An 18081-nucleotide genomic window follows, 5' to 3' on the forward strand; every position below is an offset into this window, starting at 1 on the left:
CGGGTGGGGTGGAGGTTCTGGGGGGCTGGATAGGGGGCAGGGGCCAGGCCACACCTTGCTGTTTGGGGAGGCATAGCCTCCCCAGCCTTCCCTACCCTACCCGGCCCTTCATACAATTTCTGTACCCGATGTTGCCCTAGGGCCAAAAAGTTCGCCCATTCCTGTCTTGGATTCTCACTGTGCTTACAAAATGGTTTTATGTAAATTATTTTAGAAAAATTAAATACAGGAGTCAATGAATAATTTTCATTTCAAAAATTAAGGAAATAAAGGTCAAGTGTGTGAAAAATGCAGGCCAGAGCTCCATTTTAAGAGAAAGCAGAGCAGACTGTTTTGTCTGTCATACAAAATTATGCATAGCTCTAAATCATACACACCATATGCTCCTTTGTAGGAGGATTTTAAAAAATATATAGGTCAAAGGATCTGCTCCTGCTCTCATTGAAGTCAATGGCAAAACTCCTTTTGACTTCAGTGGTAGAGGATTAAGCTCAAAGTGCATCCTACTTGGATATGGGCTGTTAGTTCTAGACAAGGGACTACATGCTAGTCTGAGTAGCCAGGCCAATCAGTGCCCACAGGCATTGCTTGCTGTGTGGATAAGCTTAAAACTGTTGCCTCCCTTGATGCATTCTGTGGCCAGCTTTGGGCTATAGCCTCCAGGGATACAAAGCCAGCACCTTTGTAAATGCCACCTTGACACTAAATAAAATTAAAAGCAGAATTGGAGAGGACTGGATTTGATTATGTTAAAAGCATCTTGTAAATTAAACACACTGACAAAGTGTGTTTTGTCCCCCTCAAGTGGCTGGTCCACTAGAAGATAATAGCTTACTATTGCTATCATCTAAAAAAGGGGTAGATGCTTGTGCTTAAAGGTCCTAAAGTTGAAACCCCGCTGATGATGCAGGTGATGGTGGTGAGGATCCTAACTTAAAATCTGTATCAGCCTCAACACATGTATTGCAATTTTTCTCGGAGCCATTACAACTAAGTTGTGGGCAGTATAATGACATTTTGCACTCTGAAAGCATCTTTCATCTGCGGATTACACAACGTTTTACAAAATTTTGCTAATTACATCTCACAATATTTCTGTTCGGCCCCCCCATTTGACAGATGGAGAAACTGAGGCACAGATGGATTCATTCCATGGCAATGTCGTTAAATCATTGCCAGCTCGAGAATAAAACTCATCTGTTGATATCTGGACTACAGACCAATCTCCTTCTAGAAAAATAAAAGATGAGGGCGGGGGGACCATCACCTACTAAAGAGGGCAGATGGGAGGTTGAGAAACTCTATACCTCAAAATAGCACCCTGGAACCCCCATATTCACTACTGTAATAAGATTATGATATGATTTGTACAATGCATGCCTTGTGAGGTATCATTTAAAAAGTCTTGATCTGTTGAACACCTATATCCCGTTGAATTGTCTGTATTATCATTGTATGTGAAGTTATGAAGTATTGCTATATATTTGTTACTGAAATATGTGGTAAATGGGAAACGCCCACCACTAGCTTTTCAACAACAAAGGAACAACTGACAAGACAGATTTATATCTAGATTGGCCAGACAGGTGTTGATGTTCCATTAAGGGATCTCCATGCTCCCAATGGCCATCCCAGAGACTCCTCAGAGGCAGGAGCGGCGCCAGGGTTTCTGGCGCCCTAGGCAGAATTCGGGGGGCAGCATTTTGTGTGCTCCCCACGGGGTGCGCGGGAGCTTCCAGTTCCACTCCCATGGCACCGTTGAAGAAGGACCCTCCGCCAAAATGCCACAGGCGACAACGGCAGTCATTGAGCTGCTCAATTGCCTGCCACTGTTTTCCGCGGCATGTCAGCAGAAGGTCCTTCTTCGGCGGCGCGACAGGAGCGGAACCCGAAGCTCCCGTGTGCCCCATGGAGAGCGCACAAAATGCCGCCCCCCGAATCCTGGCGCCCTAGGGTCACCTAATGGAAGCGCCAGCCCTGCTCAGAGGGCATGTACATGATGGAGGCAGCCTAACTCATGTGACACAGCAAGGATTTTCAAGCAGCTGGAGGAAAGTATAAAAGAGCGACAGTGATATCACCACTTGGCCTCTCTCCTCCCTCATCTCTGCACCTGGAGGATTGTCTGGAAGACAAAGATTTTGAATGGGGGAGATTGGTCCTAGGCTGAGAGGGAATTCAACCTGTGTAATAAGAACTGTACATTGCCTGGAACATCCAGTGGGATGAGAAAAGCTGTTTGATTCAAATCTTGCTTACTCTGTTAGAAGCAATCTAAATTCTAACTTTATTTTTATTTCTTATGTAACCAACTTTGACCTCTGTGCCTAACCCTCAACATCTATGTTTTCGTATTTAATAAACTTATTTCAATGTTTTATCCTTACCAGTGAATCTGTCTAACGTGCTCGTGGAATCTGCTCAGATTACTAGGCTGGTCCATGCCCACTTTCCTTAGACAAAGTGGTGAATAGACTGCAAGTAGCAGAAAAAGGGAGGGGCTATGAAAGTCAGTTGAGAATGAAGGATCTGGAGATAAAGGACAATGAGCAAGAAACTGAGGCCCGGAAATAAGCTGAGACGTTAGCACGTCAGCAGGCCCTAGAGCTGAAAGCCAAAGAAACTGAAGCCCAGAAACTAGCCAGGGAGGAGAACTGAAGGGGTGCAATGGTCCCAGAGGTGCAGAGGGGTGGTGTACCGGGGCTGAGAGCACTTTCCTCATATTACAGAGGGGGAAGCTGAGGCACAGAGGGGCAACGTGGGAAGTGTCCCTCCATGTCTCTGAGATGGCTGGGTGAGGATGTCCCGGGCAGGGGGTTGTGCCCCTCACGTTCCTGCAGGGGAGTGGGTGAGGATGCCCCTTGGTGGGGGCGCTGTGCCCCCCCCCCAATGCTCCTGCAGAGGACAGGGTGCTGATGTCCCTGGGTGGAGTGGGGGGATTGTGCCCCCTATATCCCTGCAGAGGGCTGGGTGCTGATGTCCCTGGGTGGAGTGGGGGGACTGTGCCCCCTATATCCCTGCAGAGGGCTGGGTGCTGATGTCCCTGGGTGGAGTGGGGGGACTGTGCCCCCTATATCCCTGCAGAGGGCTGGGTGCTGATGGCCCTGGGTGGAGTGGGGGGACTGTGCCCCCTATATCCCTGCAGAGGGCTGGGTGCTGATGTCCCTGGGTGGAGTGGGGGGACTGTGCCCCCTATATCCCTGCAGAGGGCTGGGTGCTGATGTCCCTGGGTGGAGTGGGGGGACTGTGCCCCCTATATCCCTGCAGAGGGCTGGGTGCTGATGTCCCTGGGTGGAGTGGGGAGACTGTGCCCCCTATATCCCTGCAGAGGGCTGGGTGCAGTTGTCCCTGGGTGGAGTGGGGGGACTGTGCCCCCTATATTCCTGCAGAGGACAGGGTGCTGATGGCCCTGGGTGGAGTGGGGGGACTGTGCCCCCTATATCCCTGCAGAGGGCTGGGTGCTGATGTCCCTGGGTGGAGTGGGGGGACTGTGCCCCCCATAGCCCTGCAGAAGGCTGGGTGCTGATGGCCCTGGGTGGAGTGGGGGGACTGTGCCCCCTATATCCCTGCAGAGGGCTGGGTGCTGATGGCCCTGGGTGGAGTGGGGGGACTGTGCCCCCTATATCCCTGCAGAGGGCTGGGTGCTGATGTCCCTGGGTGGAGTGGGGGGACTGTGCCCCCTATATCCCTGCAGAGGGCTGGGTGCAGTTGTCCCTGGGTGGAGTGGGGGGACTGTGCCCCCTATATTCCTGCAGAGGACAGGGTGCTGATGGCCCTGGGTGGAGTGGGGGGACTGTGCCCCCTATATCCCTGCAGAGGGCTGGGTGCTGATGTCCCTGGGTGGAGTGGGGGGACTGTGCCCCCCATAGCCCTGCAGAGGGCTGGGTGCTGATGTCCCTGGGTGGAGTGGGGGGACTGTGCCCCCTATATCCCTGCAGAGGGCTGGGTGCAGTTGTCCCTGGGTGGAGTGGGGGGACTGTGCCCCCTATATCCCTGCAGAGGGCTGGGTGCAGTTGTCCCTGGGTGGAGTGGGGGGACTGTGCCCCCCTTAGCCCTGCATGGGGCTGACAGGGACGCATCGCGCAGGCGCAGCCCCGGCGCGCTCCGCCAGGGGTCGCTGTGGAGCGCGCTTTGCTCAGACGGCGGGACGAAGGGACAGGGGCGGTGCCGGCGGTTCCTCAGTGCGCCTGCGCTGCTGCATCCCCGGGCCCGGCCTCGGCCGCGATCCGGCCCGGCATCCCCCGCGCGCCTGCTGCCCCGCGGCCGCTCTCGCCGCCATGGCCTTCACCTTCGCCGCCTTCTGCTACATGCTGGCGCTGCTGCTCACCGCCGCCCTCATCTTCTTCGCCATCTGGCATGTGAGTGCCGGGCCGGGGCGGCCCCTGCCCGCGGGGAGCCCGGGCACCGTTTGTTGCCTCCCGTTGTGGGGGGGCGGCCCCGGTGTGTGTGTGAGAGAGAGAGCGAGCTGCAGAGCGCCCCCTCCCCCGTCTCCAGACCTGCGCTCACAGGGGGGGGCAGGTCTAACCGCCCACTATTGCAGACCCCCCCGAGCCATCCCCCATGCTCACGGGGGGGGCAGATCTAACCGCCCACTATTGCTGACCCCCCCGAGCCATCCCCCATGCTCACGGGGGGGGCAGATCTAACCGCCCACTATGGCAGCCCCCCCCGAGCCATCCCCCATGCTCACGGGGGGGGGGCAGATCTAACCGCCCACTATTGCAGACCCCCCCGAGCCATCCCCCATGCTCACGGGGGGGGGCAGATCTAACCGCCCCCTATGGCAGCCCCCCCCCGAGCCATCCCCCATGCTCACGGGGGGGGCAGATCTAACCGCCCACTATTGCAGACCCCCCCGAGCCATCCCCCATGCTCACGGGGGGGGCAGATCTAACCGCCCCCTATTGCTGCCCCCCCCGAGCCATCCCCCATGCTCACGGGGGGGGGGGCAGGTCTAACCGCCCACTATTGCTGCCCCCCCCCGAGCCATCCCCCATGGTCACGGGGGGGGGGCAGGTCTAACCGCCCCCTATTGCTGCCCCCCCCCCGAGCCATCCCAGTTCCACAGGGGTGGAAGGGGCAGAGATTTAACTGCCCCCCTGTTGTATCCCCCCCAGCCATCTCCCCTCTCACATTCATAGGGTGGGGACAGAGATGTAATGGCCCCACATTCTTATTCCTCTGAGGCATCTCCCTCCACTCAGGTGGGGGCAGAGATGTAACTTTAATTGATCCCCCCTCCTCCCTCAATCTCCACCCTCTTCACTGCTAGGGGTGGGGACAGAGATTGACCTGCCCCTATTTCTGACGTCCCAGAGCCCTCTTTACATCCCCATGTGCTCACAGGGATGGGGGCAGAAATCCAACTCCCCTCCCCAGCCATCTGTACATCTTCGGGATTCACAGGGGTGTGGGCAGAGATCTAACCACCTTCCCTCTGCCCCATTGCTACTCCCACAGAGAGCCAGCTTCATCCCACCTGTGTGCACATGGGGTGGGGGGCAGAGATATGACCACTCTGCCATTGCTAACCGTGTCCCTCCCCTCCCCCGCCCAACTCTGCACCATGCAGAATTGCACCCAGTTGCATGTGACCTTTGGCCAGGGCTGGATGTGCTTAGGTTTGAGGAATAGTGCCCTATTTTGTGTATATTTGAAACAGTACGTATAAAATAATTGATCAGATATGTTTAGTAACTTCCTGTTGGTGTAAACCAGCTTTGCAAAATTGTCCTGAAAACTCACCAGCCCAGATACATAACCTGCTTGCTCATCATTACCTTAATGATGCAAAACTGCCAATATTCACCTTTAGATGAGTAGAATTTTCAAAAGCTAATGCAAACTGGGTTTGTTTTAATAAACATTTTTGTTGAAAATGTGGGCATCTTATATTTTTAAATATTGGTGTTTTATTTGAAGGAATACGTGTTTAAATGTTTGTCTCAAGTCAAATAAGTTTTGTAATTAATGGAAAAAGTGAGCCTCTTTCCACCCCCTCCCCCCCCCCGTGGTTCGCTACCTTTTAAAATGTAAATCCTTTGTAAATATTACTTGTTATTTGAGGTGTTGGATTTTCTGTTGCCACAGAGGGGAAAAGACTAATGGTGGAACCTTAGCCACTTGAAACTAGGTTTCCTGTGAGATGCCTGCTCTTGGAGAGAAGCACTGATAGGAGATTATCTTTAGGAATGAACTTCATAAGTGAATGAGTGGAGATTTTGAAGATGATATTTTCCTTGATAAGCTTGGAGGACTAAGCCATTAATATCAGCAGAATTTTTTTATTTTTATTTATTTATTTATTTATTTTTAAGAAAAAGTTTTGGTCCCTGCAGTTACTAAGATACCTATTTAGATGTGTACCAGATAAACTGATGGTTTTTTTCCCCTGAGTATTTTAACCAATATTTTATAATTTTCTTCTCCATTAATCCACTGCAACTTCTTGGTTTGCTGAATCTGTCCCAGGATGCATCATTGTGGGACATCTCTGTTACAAGCAGTCTCATGTAATCCAAGTGATGCCACAAAGATACATCCTTGGGCAGCTTTAAGCAAATCAGGAAGTAGCACTGGATCTGAGGGAGGAAATAAATTAAAATGTGTGTTAAGTGCTTCTCCCTAGCATGAATAGTGTGTGTGCGTATATAATATATTCAGATTTGTTCAGTTTCAATTTTTGCTTTGTAGTTATTTAATAAACTTTTTATTGTAACTTAAAGGATGCTATGTAGACACGTTCTAGTTTACATTGAATATAAAGGATACTGATAGTACTGATTACGTGATGTTTTGGTTCTCATACTTATTTTTCTATGGTTCTTGCTTTTTTGTTTGTAAATTACCTGTTTGGTGCCATGATATCCATTTTCCAAAGAATGGGTTTGACTCTGTTTCACCCTGGCAAATTCACCTTTTGCTAAGCATCAGTGTATGGGTAAAAGTTCTGTCATTAAAAGATGTTCTTGACTTTTTCCTGAATATATCTCCCTTGCCTGCCATCTCACACTCTGACCGTGAAGATAACACATCCATTCAGTCTCTTCAAAGACTCTGATCACTTCTTTTTAATTAACTGGCTGGCATAAGTGACAGGCACTCAGCACAGAGGAAGTGTGTCACGTGTGCAACCCCCTGGTTTTTTTTAATGCACCATGGATATATTCTGTGGGACTGAATGCTATTTGCAATGACACTATATAACTCCTCTGCATGGTAGGGGGCAAAGGGAATGAGGGAATGAAATGCAAAGATGTAATGCCAGAGCACTGAGAGTATATAAAACGTCTGGAATAATCTGAAGCTAATCTAAATGTGCTTGAATGTTTTTTAAACCAAAGCAGACCTGTTTCAAACACTTTGTTGCTCTCGGTGATTTAGTTTATGGAGTTATTTCTTTCACATGAGTAAAATGACCTTACTAAGATTGTGTTTGTAGCACTTATGGCTCTGTACCAATAAATGATATTTTGTGGTGAGATGTTTTTTATTGCTTTTTAATTGAAGAGTCCTAACTGTTCCAATTTTATTCTAGATTATAGCATTTGATGAGCTGAAGACTGATTACAAGAATCCCATAGACCAATGTAATACACTCAATCCTGTAAGTTACATGATAAAGAATTCCTCTTTGCATACATTTATAAATAATTTTTGTTGCTATTATCTTGATTTAATCAAAAAGGCCATTAAAAATTCTGTTCTGCTGGTTATGTCTAGTATATTTGATAGAACTTCTAGACAGAATTCTTTATCTGATTCTTCTTTACTTTCAATCTTGAATATTCTGACTATTATTAATCTGCTGATGATCTTGTCAGCTGTCCTACTAACATTCTTTCAATCTGCTTTTTACATTTTCGGCACAAAGACAGTTGAAAAGGTCAAAAAGATTAAAAGAGTCAAAATTGCATTAAAGGTGTGTACTTGCTTTTTAGTTTAATGTTTTAATCCCACTTTTACTTTCATTTTGTTAGGAACATTTGTATTACTATTAAGATGTTTTGTTCAGTGTGCTTGCTCATCTGCCTGTTTTGTCTGTTCAGGTTTATAATAACTTCATGAACTTTCATATTTTGTGCAAAATAAGTTTGCTTGCTTGCCCAGTGAAGTGGGGAAAACTGTTATATGCCTAAAATCTATTGAATAGTCACAGCAACTGAAGATGTATAATAAATGATATCATCTCTCAAGCCAGGTTCACTGAACTATCTGATGTTCAGAATCTAGGAGACTAGTTTGTTTTTAAAAAAAGGGGGGGGGAGTGGGGGTTTAATTCTGATCTGACCTTACAATTTCCAGGGTGGAGGTTGGCTTCCCAAGGATATCCCCAGTGTTCTTTCAGAATACTGTGTACTCTCTTGGATACAACTCTTAATTATACTCCTATTTGTTAATGCTGTGCCTCAAGCACTTTTAGCTTGCTTGTGTCTTTGACAGACAAATAATATTAAGGCTTTTTATTAGAAAGTCTGTATTTTCAGTAACGCAGTATGTCCGTGCCCATTCACCATCCCTTTCATTTTGACTTGGAGTGGGCAGATTGAGATAAAACCACAGAAAGGCTGCACTGTAAATCATGGTGTTCTGCAGAATTAACTAGAATCATACCAATGGAGACTGAATTCAAAGCTGAAAAAGAATGTGTCTTAGACATCCAGAGAGCTTTGCAGCTTGAGGGTGGATGAGTGGAGAGAAAGATGATGTTATGGAGAAGATTGCATCTTGGAAAGTGGTGCCTGAATAGCTGTGCATCTAACAGTTTCCCCAACTCAGTCTGTTTTACAGTCATTTCTGCAACAGTATGGGGGAAGGCAAATACTCATTACATTTATGCATTATGATCTTATCACAAATTTAATAAAAGGCTGTTATAATGTGCATGTTCAAAGCAAATATTTTATTAACCTAATGCATGAAGTGTTATATGATAGCTTTGTGTAAATTGAAAATCTTGATCGTGGTATTTACTATGCTAGTGGAGTTAGATTAGTCACGAAAAAGTGAATTTGCGATTGTTACTCTTTGAAGAGTATGGTAAATGCACATGGTGCTTTACAAATACGTGAAGGGACATGATCCATTGTCTTGAAATTTAAATTCTAGGGGAGAACATTTTTAGTCATGAAAGGTAAATACTTCTCTAGAGTACCATTTTTGGTTCACATAATGCTTAGCATCTCCATCTCTGTATGTGGCCCCCATCACAACCGTATCCAAGCTTCTCTTGAGTATTTAGAAATCATATTTCTTCCTTCCTAGCCTTTAGGGAAAAATGCATGGTAACCTGTGAACTAATCAAGCTAGTTCTCGTGTAGGCTGGAAATGAAGAAAGATAACATAGTTTTAAATACTTAAAAGGCAGTCTGATACTCTGGTGTGGGGGCAGAACACAAAAACCTAGATGGAAGGGAAATAGATCCTTTGAGACCATCTGGTTAGTCTTAATTTTTGTAGATTTCAGGTGTAGCAAACAGGTCTTGCTTGGTGGTCAGACTTTTTTTAGCTTAAATAATTGGAATAACATCTAAAAGTTACATATGGTGAGTATACAAGAGTGATCTAGACAAGAAGAGTAGTTGTCTTACAAATGTAAAGAAAGTTGATGACTTGGGTTTGTGTTGATGTAAGTTGGTTTTGTTTGACAATAGTCATTTAAAGAAACAATGTATTAGAATGCATTAGGAACAAAACTCTGTTTGCTTCTAGTTTATAGATTTCTAGTTAGACCTTTTTAAGTGTTTAAAACAAGTATCTGCTTTTAGACTATATTAAAGAAAACTGCAAAATACGTTCTGAGGCAGTCATCCCAGATACACAAATTGGGCAATGTCAAAGAGTAAGAGTTGTCTTGTGTGTGCTTCACTTAGAGAGTAGACTCCTTAATAATTTAACTAACCAATAAATCTTTAGTTTATGATAAACTCTTGATTGAAATATGTAGTAGCAATTGAATAATTTTACGTGAAACAGCTTGTAGTTATTTATCCTGTGAGCATTTCAAATGTATGGATGAACTTTTGGGGAGAACTGTATAATTTAGAAGAGTAGGTGATACGATTCTTTCTGGTATATTTGCCTTTGAAGGATTTTACTTTTGTGATGCGCATGGGGTTTTCTTGATTTTAGGGTATTTCACCTACATTTAATCTACATATGTTTCTGTACTACTTATCTCTTAATAGCACTAGCAGGGTTACCTGGTATTTTATGCTCTCAGTAATCTGAAAGTAATCAGCATTCCCTCTGTACGCTTCTGCTGGAAAGGACAGTGTTAAAAAGAAGGCAGGTGTTAGGTATTTGAAAGGTCTTGTACAAAGGAAAATGGAACTGGCTCATATGCCACAAATTGTATGTGCATTTTACCGTTGTTCCCTCCTACATTGCAGAAAGCATATTGCTTGTATTTGTGCATATTGATGTGCTTAACAATATTGATGCCCCTTTGTCTAATAAAGCTTTGCACCGGAAATAAGGTTTTGGTAATGAGTCTGTTTTAATAAATACTGTACATATATAGTATATCAAGTTCAAAGCTTCAAAAATAGTAGAATACAAAAGAAACTCTTGCATATAAACTGTTATAGGGATTACTTTTCCCATGGATATTTCTATGTGGGGCATGTGCAGAAATATCTCAATGCTCTACTCTTATGTCACAGAGGTATGTTGTAAAAAATGTGGAAGCTGTTCACAGTGCACATAGCCGATTAATAAGTAACAAAAGCTTCCATAATCTGAGCATTCCAGCTGGTAAATATTCTTCTGTATATTCATGAATACCCAAACTTTTCTGTAAATATCAGTGTATTCTGCCAGTTGCTGTTTTTACTTTCTGCAGTTTACTTGCCCATTTGAGTGTTTTTCTCTATATAGTAGTATGGAATTTTTACCAATAATTTACCTTATAAATAGAAATTCAAACCAAGCTGTATGTTGTTTAATTACATGTTCTTATGCATATTTTTCTTTTTCAGCTTGTACTTCCAGAGTACCTCATCCATGCATTCTTCTGTGTTATGTTTCTCTGTGCAGCAGAGTGGCTTACACTGGGTCTCAATATGCCTTTGTTGGCTTACCATATTTGGAGGTAATATTGATGACTTTGATCTCTCTACTCCATGTTAATTATAACTAAGGCTAAGATTTTGTCATGGATATTTCTAGTAAGTCAGGGACAGGTCACAGGCTTCTGTGAATTTTTTATTGCCTATGATCTGTCCATGACTTCTGCTAAAAATATCCATGATAAAATGCGAAGGGAGTGGGCAGCTGCAGGGTGGCTTGGAGCTCTGGGGCCCCCACAACCTGTTGGGGCTCAGAGCTCCAGGGTCCCCTTACCTTTGCCCCAGTGGTGGGGAGCTGTGGGGTGATCCCTCCGCCTTGCAGCCGTGGCTGGGAGCGTGGGGGTCCACTGCCTCAGGCGGAGGGGGTACCCAACAGCTTCCTGCTGCTAAGGGAGGCAGCGGGATCCTGCAGCTCCCAGCCACCAGGGCTGAAGTCACAGGGGTCTTTGGAAGTCATGGATTCCGTGACTTCCGCGACAAAATCGTAGACTTAATTATAACTTACTGTCCTTTTGCGATGTTTGTTAATTGTCCCATTTCTTCAGCAATAAAGCATAAAGGCCCATTGTGATAAAATGGTGACAATCTTATGCTACAGTTATAAAAAGTAAAAAAGACTATTTTCCTTTTATTTTTTAAAAGGAATGTTTTTTCCAGCTAGATAAGCAAGAATGGGAGTACTGCAGTACGTTTTAAATGGTGCTGAAGTTACCAAAGCCTTCCTTAGTATTTTACCATACCAGTTACGTTTAGTTCTCTCCCACGTTGCTCTCTTCTGCACCTTTTCCAGTTCTTTAATAAGCCTGTAATATGGTGTCTTAGATCCTACATCCTATTTTAAAGGGTTGTCGTGCCCACCCTTGGCATAGCACCATCTATAATGTAATATGATTTGAAGTTGAGATAAACTGTGCTGGTGCAGTGCAGTTACAGTGCAAAAAACCACCAGAAGAGCATAAGAATGGCCATATTGCGTCGGACCAGTGGTCCATCTAGCCCACTATCCTGTTTTCCAACAGTGCTCAATGCCAGGTGCTTCAGAGGAATGAACAGAACAGGCAGTCATGAAGTGATCCATCCCCATATAGGCAAAGCCATAGCTTGAGATCTCAGACTTTACTCTCATGGATTGTTAATTGCTGGATAGAGTAAATGTTTAGTGCAGTTAAAGATGCATGGTTCCTTACGCAAATTTCTATTTTGTGTTTTGGGGTGGGGGAACCTGCTTTTCCCATAGCTTTCTTTTCCCAACTTAACTGCTAACCTAATTTGTCTTTTCCAGATATATGAGCAGACCTGTAATGAGTGGACCAGGTCTTTATGATCCTACAACCATCATGAATGCAGATATTTTAGCATATTGTCAGAAGGAAGGATGGTGCAAACTAGCATTTTACCTCCTATCATTTTTTTACTACCTATATGGGTAAGTTTCTTAGTCAGAAACTTTTTGTTTGAGCTTAACGCAGAGGGAAAATTTAAATTTATATGAAACTTTCTTTAAAAAAAAAAATGCCCTGACATTTTTATCTTAATGTGTAAAAAATATTTCAGACGCTTAGCCTGGGATGTAATGTCTGTATATCTATTTTAAAAAACAACAACCCGCCCTCCCACCAAAGAATCAAAAAATCCCAACCTTTTAATCTTTATGATAAAAGTATTGGGATTATAATATGGGTGAAATTTGAATATTTTAAAAAGTGACTTTTGTCTTAAAATTTGGGTTTCATTGAAGTTTGCTGGTACAATGGTAGTCATGGGTGAGAAGACAGAGAAGCTGTAAACACAAAGTCAAACTCCCTAAAAAGGAGGGATGTGGGAAGCAACAGCTGGTGATAATGTACTGATGTAGTACTATTGCCAGTACATTGCACAGACTGACTTTGACAGTCAAGGTACAACTGATGGGTCAGCGTTTCTTCATGCGATCATACAAAAAGATTAGGAAAAACATGATTAAAAAAACTTCTTCCAATATATCTATGTATAGTGTGTTTGAGCCTATGCAAGACTGCTGCTTGTTACTGCCACTTGATCCCAGTGTCCAGAGTATTATATACATGACACTTCTGTTCACGGGTTCGTTTCTAATGCCTTAACCTGGATTTTAAAAAGTCATGGTGAACTATCAGTATTTTATTGTAATGACACAAGCTGTGTGTGTCTGCTCTTTTTCAGTGGGAATGAATCTGTGCATAATATAATGAAATGCATAATACTGTTAACTTATCTAATCAAACTATTGCATCTAAATTTAGTACATTTAAATTTTTTCTTTTCTTTTCTAGCATGATTTATGTTTTGGTGAGCTCTTAAGAAGACTCTGCAAACTTGGTTCCAGTTAAGTGCATGCAAAAGCCACAAAACAAAAGGATTCTTTCCAACAAGAATCTGTTACCAAGATTAAACTATGGAATCTGATGATCACAGTTGCATTAGGAAAAAAAACAAACGACTCCCCTATTTTTAAAATGTTTCCACACTTTATACTTGTGGAAAGACTGTTTTTCGTATATTTTGCTGGGACGTTGAAATTAAAAAGAATTAAGTGTAAATTGATATTAAATGATTCTCTGGTTTTGAACAGTTTTGACTTTGCGCTCCGTAAGGAACAGCCATAGCTCTTCAAGTAGTTCTTAATTACTGACTGTCCTTAGTATCCTAGAATTTTTTGTTTACAGGACATTATAGTGGCTCACTTTGGACTTTTGAAACTCCATTTAACTATAAATCAGCTGTAGCTATAAAGTGCTTCTGAAGGACTGAAAGCTTTATGTATTTTCTCTGCAGATATCTTCACGGATACACGTGTAGAAAGAGTAGTTCTGTTTTTTATATTTGGGTATCTTTCCCTGCGTATGCATGGTTCTGAAACTTCCCGTATTTCCACCAAACACTAAATATCCTTGCTTTAATTTTCAAGCATAAGTTATTGTGATAGGAAACATTGAGTTGTCTGTGAAGGAATGAATTTAAAAGATTTTATTTTTAAATGTTTGTGCAACAGTCTTATTAACCAATTGGCTAATAATGCAAGATTGATCAAATCCAGTGGTAAAAATACTGCTCGTATGGGTTTACAAGTCACACTAAAGACATTTGCAAGACACAGTGAGATTGAGAAACTGCCCTGCTGTTCCTTAGTGGAATGAATAAATAAATAATCTCAAATTCAGTAATGTTCAATTTTTTCCAGTGCCTTGTTATTTTAAAAAGTAAGTTTACTTGCTGTACTTAACTGCTTAATTCATAATAGACAGTAGCATTACTATTAAAATTCATATTGAGATGGGCTATATCTGGGAAAGAGATATTTACAAAACTGTTAGACACTAACAAGGTTTCTGATCTTGTTTCCTGAACTTTCAGTTGGTCCCTATGTTAATAGTTTTGTGTGTGTCTGTGTGTGGCGGGGTGGACGGGGGAGTGGAAATAGATGTGCATTGATAGAACTGCATTGTAATTCCTCTTGCTATGAGCTACTGGTTGGTTTAGCTTCAGAAGTTTAGAAATCTTTCCCACTTAAACTAGTTCAAAGAATGGTGAAATGTTTGCCTTGAGGAAGGTGTGTGGTGGTGCAAATAGTGTCTCTGGTTTTAGTAATATGTGTTTACATAGATTGGTATGTGACCATTCTGATATGGACCAGATTTCTGGATTCAATGGAGCCACTTTGTGATGCAGATTGGCCTTCAGTTCTGGAATAAAGGAATCTGAGCCCACTTATAAAATTTTCTATGTGGATAATGATTTTTGCCTTAGCCAAATCAAAGGAGACAGCTGACAGAATAGATACAAACACCATGAAATTAAATTCCCATAGCTTCTTAGTTTGAAGTGTTTATCGTATGGCATGCTTTTGTTGCAAATGTGTTTTTTTCCTCCATGAGATAGAAATAACTAGTTATGAAAATAGAAAAAATTTTTAAGGAATAATGTACCTCAAACTGTACATGATTGAGAATTCCATTGAGCCATTCTAATGAAGAAGTATGATTAATTTGTATAGTCTTTTCCCCAGAACCACGGTTTGAAATTGGAGCTTTAGATTATGTACTTCAAAAAGGATTAAAGCTGATTTCTCTCTCTACCCTTTGCCTAGTTTAAAAAATGAATTTGACAAGCTGCAGAGCTGCAAGGAAAGTATTGCATCCCACAGCAATAGATGAAAGTTAACATCTTTGCTTTTATGGAGTTCACGCCGTCATGGCTTTCAAAAGTTCTTCCCGCTGTGGCTTGACAGCTTCTGTTTTCAAACTGTTTCCTAAGGTATCTAATTAAATTGTTGTGACACTTTTTTGCACTGTACCACGTAGATTAACAAACTATCAGACCATAAAATCTAGTATTGAGATGCCACTAACTGCCGCCAGCCCCCAATCATCCAAACGTTGGAGCCCTGTATTTATCTGCTCATGGCTGCTGCAGTGTGCTCAGTGGAAGTCTCTCTCTCAAGTAGCTACAGCCTGAACCATGTAAGTCTTTAAAGATCTAAATTAGAGGTGGGGGCTCAAATCATCTTGAATCAGAACATTCCTGAATAGGAGGACTTGCAATCATATCCAACTCTGAATTTTCCAAGAGTGAACTTGCAGCCAAAATTTTGGTTTGAACCCATCATTCAGTATGCTTCTCATCATAGACAAATAAATGAAATGTAAGTGTCTAGGTTAATCTAACTTGGAAAATGTTCTCTGAAACTTTAGAAGACTTCATAAAACAAATGATTAGACTTCTGTGGCATGAGAAGTTGTGGATTGGATTTGGCTAGTTAAAACTTTAACAACAGAAAATAACTTTTAACAAGAAAAAGAAATACTAAGTTACATCTAACCATAAACTACTTGTTTCTCATGAAAGCAAGTATGGTCAGAAAAACCTTTGCACATACAGAAAAGGACTAAAGAGCAGATTTGAGTTTTTCCTCTGAACAAAATTACTGTCCCTGTGTTCATAACTGACAAGTATTTATGGTCCTAATTGTACAGCCTCTCTTACCTGTACCTTGCCTTTAGGCATGTGAGTATTCTCTGAATCAAATCATGCACATGCAAAAATGTGCAGAATTGGGGTCTAGAGTATTAAGTTTAATTCCATTTTAAGCACCTGTTAAACTTAAGTGCAGTTTTACCTTTAAAACTGACTTTGTAAAAACATGGGGGGAAGGGGGTGTCTCCATTAGAAATTATGCAGTTTGCCAGTAGTGTCTTTTCTGTACCCCTCTGCCTGCCACCTAAAACTTCTACAAGATAAATTATGTCCACATCAACACTTGTTACTTGCATTAGCGGTCAATGGAGTTGCATAGGTATAGTTAGGGCCATAATTTGGGTAGCAGAATTGTAGTGCTAATTATAGGCAAGACAGAAGAACCCAGCTTGACACTCAGATCTCAGCCTTGGATTTGTACCAGCACTACAAACTAAGTTTGGTATGGAAGTCATTGAGAAATGGGGAGCTCTAATCAACTAATTTTTCACAATAAGACCATCTATGAACCTTAAATTGTAAACATTAGACAGTGAAGTGGGGAGATCTCTAAATGGTCTACTTTTCTTTCATTCTTATTTCTATATTTTATGCTACCTATAAAGGCCCAGGTGCAGTAAGCTACAGTTATTAACCATCTCCAGGGTGATCTAGAAAAGCTTGCACTGACCACTTCACAAATGGAGAAAAGAATACATGGTGCGGTCTAAAGCCTAACTACTTTACAATTTGTTGGGTAGGAATTAGCCTTTACACATGGTGGTAAATTTAGAACATGAGACTGATGATAAACTTGTAATGAAATGAACAACAGATGAAAGGCTGTGTACTGTAACCTTCCCTTGTTCCAAAAAGGGTAGTGTGGGTTAGAAAATGTCATTTACACCTTCCAAAATTTAGGTCTCAACTTGTACAAGTATATTTGCACAGCTCAGGGTCAAGCGTGTGTAGTCTGCTACATTCAAGGCATATGTTCATTTAGGACCATATTACTCAAAATTCTGTAAGTCCTAATAAGCATAACAAATTCCAATCTTTAGTCACTTTTCCCCCCACAAACTGCAAATATTTAGGAGTTGGATATGTGCTTATTTCTTGTTTAAAAGATTAATCATTGAGTCAGCAGATAAAATGGAAAGTTGTCACTTAAACTAAAATGAGTTCTGTTTATTGTAACATACTAAGTGAAACCTGTCTGAGCGTGGCTGAGAGAATTCCTTCAAAAATTGTGTGTGCTCTTCTGCAAACCTAAGGTGATCCAGTTCTAGCATTAAGGCTTTTACAATATACAACAGTTAAGTTTTAGAGAACTAACTAGTTTGGAGGAGAGGGAGATTCTTCCATATGACTTATGTATCAGCTTAGGTGTAAAGACAAAAGCATAAAGTGGTTACAACAGGGGACAGTAGTGGAAAGATTCTGTCCTCTACAAAGCTCCATCCCAGTCTTAGCTCCATGATACTGAAAGTAAGAGACTGCTACTGCTGGAAAAGAAGGCAATAGCACTATAGCTCAAGTGGAGGGAGAAGATTAGTGTTGTACCCTAGCTGGAAGCATTATGGTGGTGTGGATGGCAGAAGCACCAGAATGACTTTGGATTTGAGGAAGTTAATTGTATTCAAGTGTAAGATCACTGTGGTGGGGAATAGCCTTGAATGTCTTTAAGAAGAACTTATCTCCCATTTTGAATTACAAGATGTGGAGCATGAAGAGCAAATGGCAAAAGTTTGAATAGTATTTCTTTACTCCAAGTCTGACATCACTTTTCAGTGATTTCAATTAAAATTGTGACCTAGGTGTTGAGTGCACAACCGGACCACCCCACACAAGCATATGCTATCAAATTACATTAGTCAAGGACTTGTGGAAAGAACTAGACTACTGCTCTGGAACACTTTGAAAATCCTTCACAATAGAAGAGTACAAGGAGACTCTTTCTGGCTCTTAGTAGATCTTTTTACTCCCATTTCAAACTCCCCCGCTTCCACCCCCAACTATTTCTACTGACTACTTACAAATA

The 18081-nt window shown here is 42.6% G+C and overlaps 1 protein-coding gene across 1 annotated transcript; it reads left to right on the forward strand.

The window, feature by feature from the left end:
* Positions 1–4204: 4204 nt before the first annotated feature.
* On the forward strand, positions 4205–14258 carry CNIH1 (cornichon family AMPA receptor auxiliary protein 1). The gene is made up of 5 exons (XM_050952762.1): positions 4205–4358; positions 7538–7606; positions 10980–11092; positions 12352–12495; positions 13361–14258. Exons 1-5 carry the CDS (start codon positions 4278–4280, stop codon positions 13386–13388), a joined length of 435 nt encoding a protein of 144 aa, XP_050808719.1. The 5' UTR covers positions 4205–4277; the 3' UTR covers positions 13389–14258.
* The last annotated feature ends 3823 nt before the right edge of the window (positions 14259–18081 follow it).

Source organism: Gopherus flavomarginatus, chromosome 5 (genome assembly GCF_025201925.1).
Source record: "Gopherus flavomarginatus isolate rGopFla2 chromosome 5, rGopFla2.mat.asm, whole genome shotgun sequence".
Classification (NCBI taxonomy): Eukaryota; Metazoa; Chordata; order Testudines; family Testudinidae; genus Gopherus; species Gopherus flavomarginatus.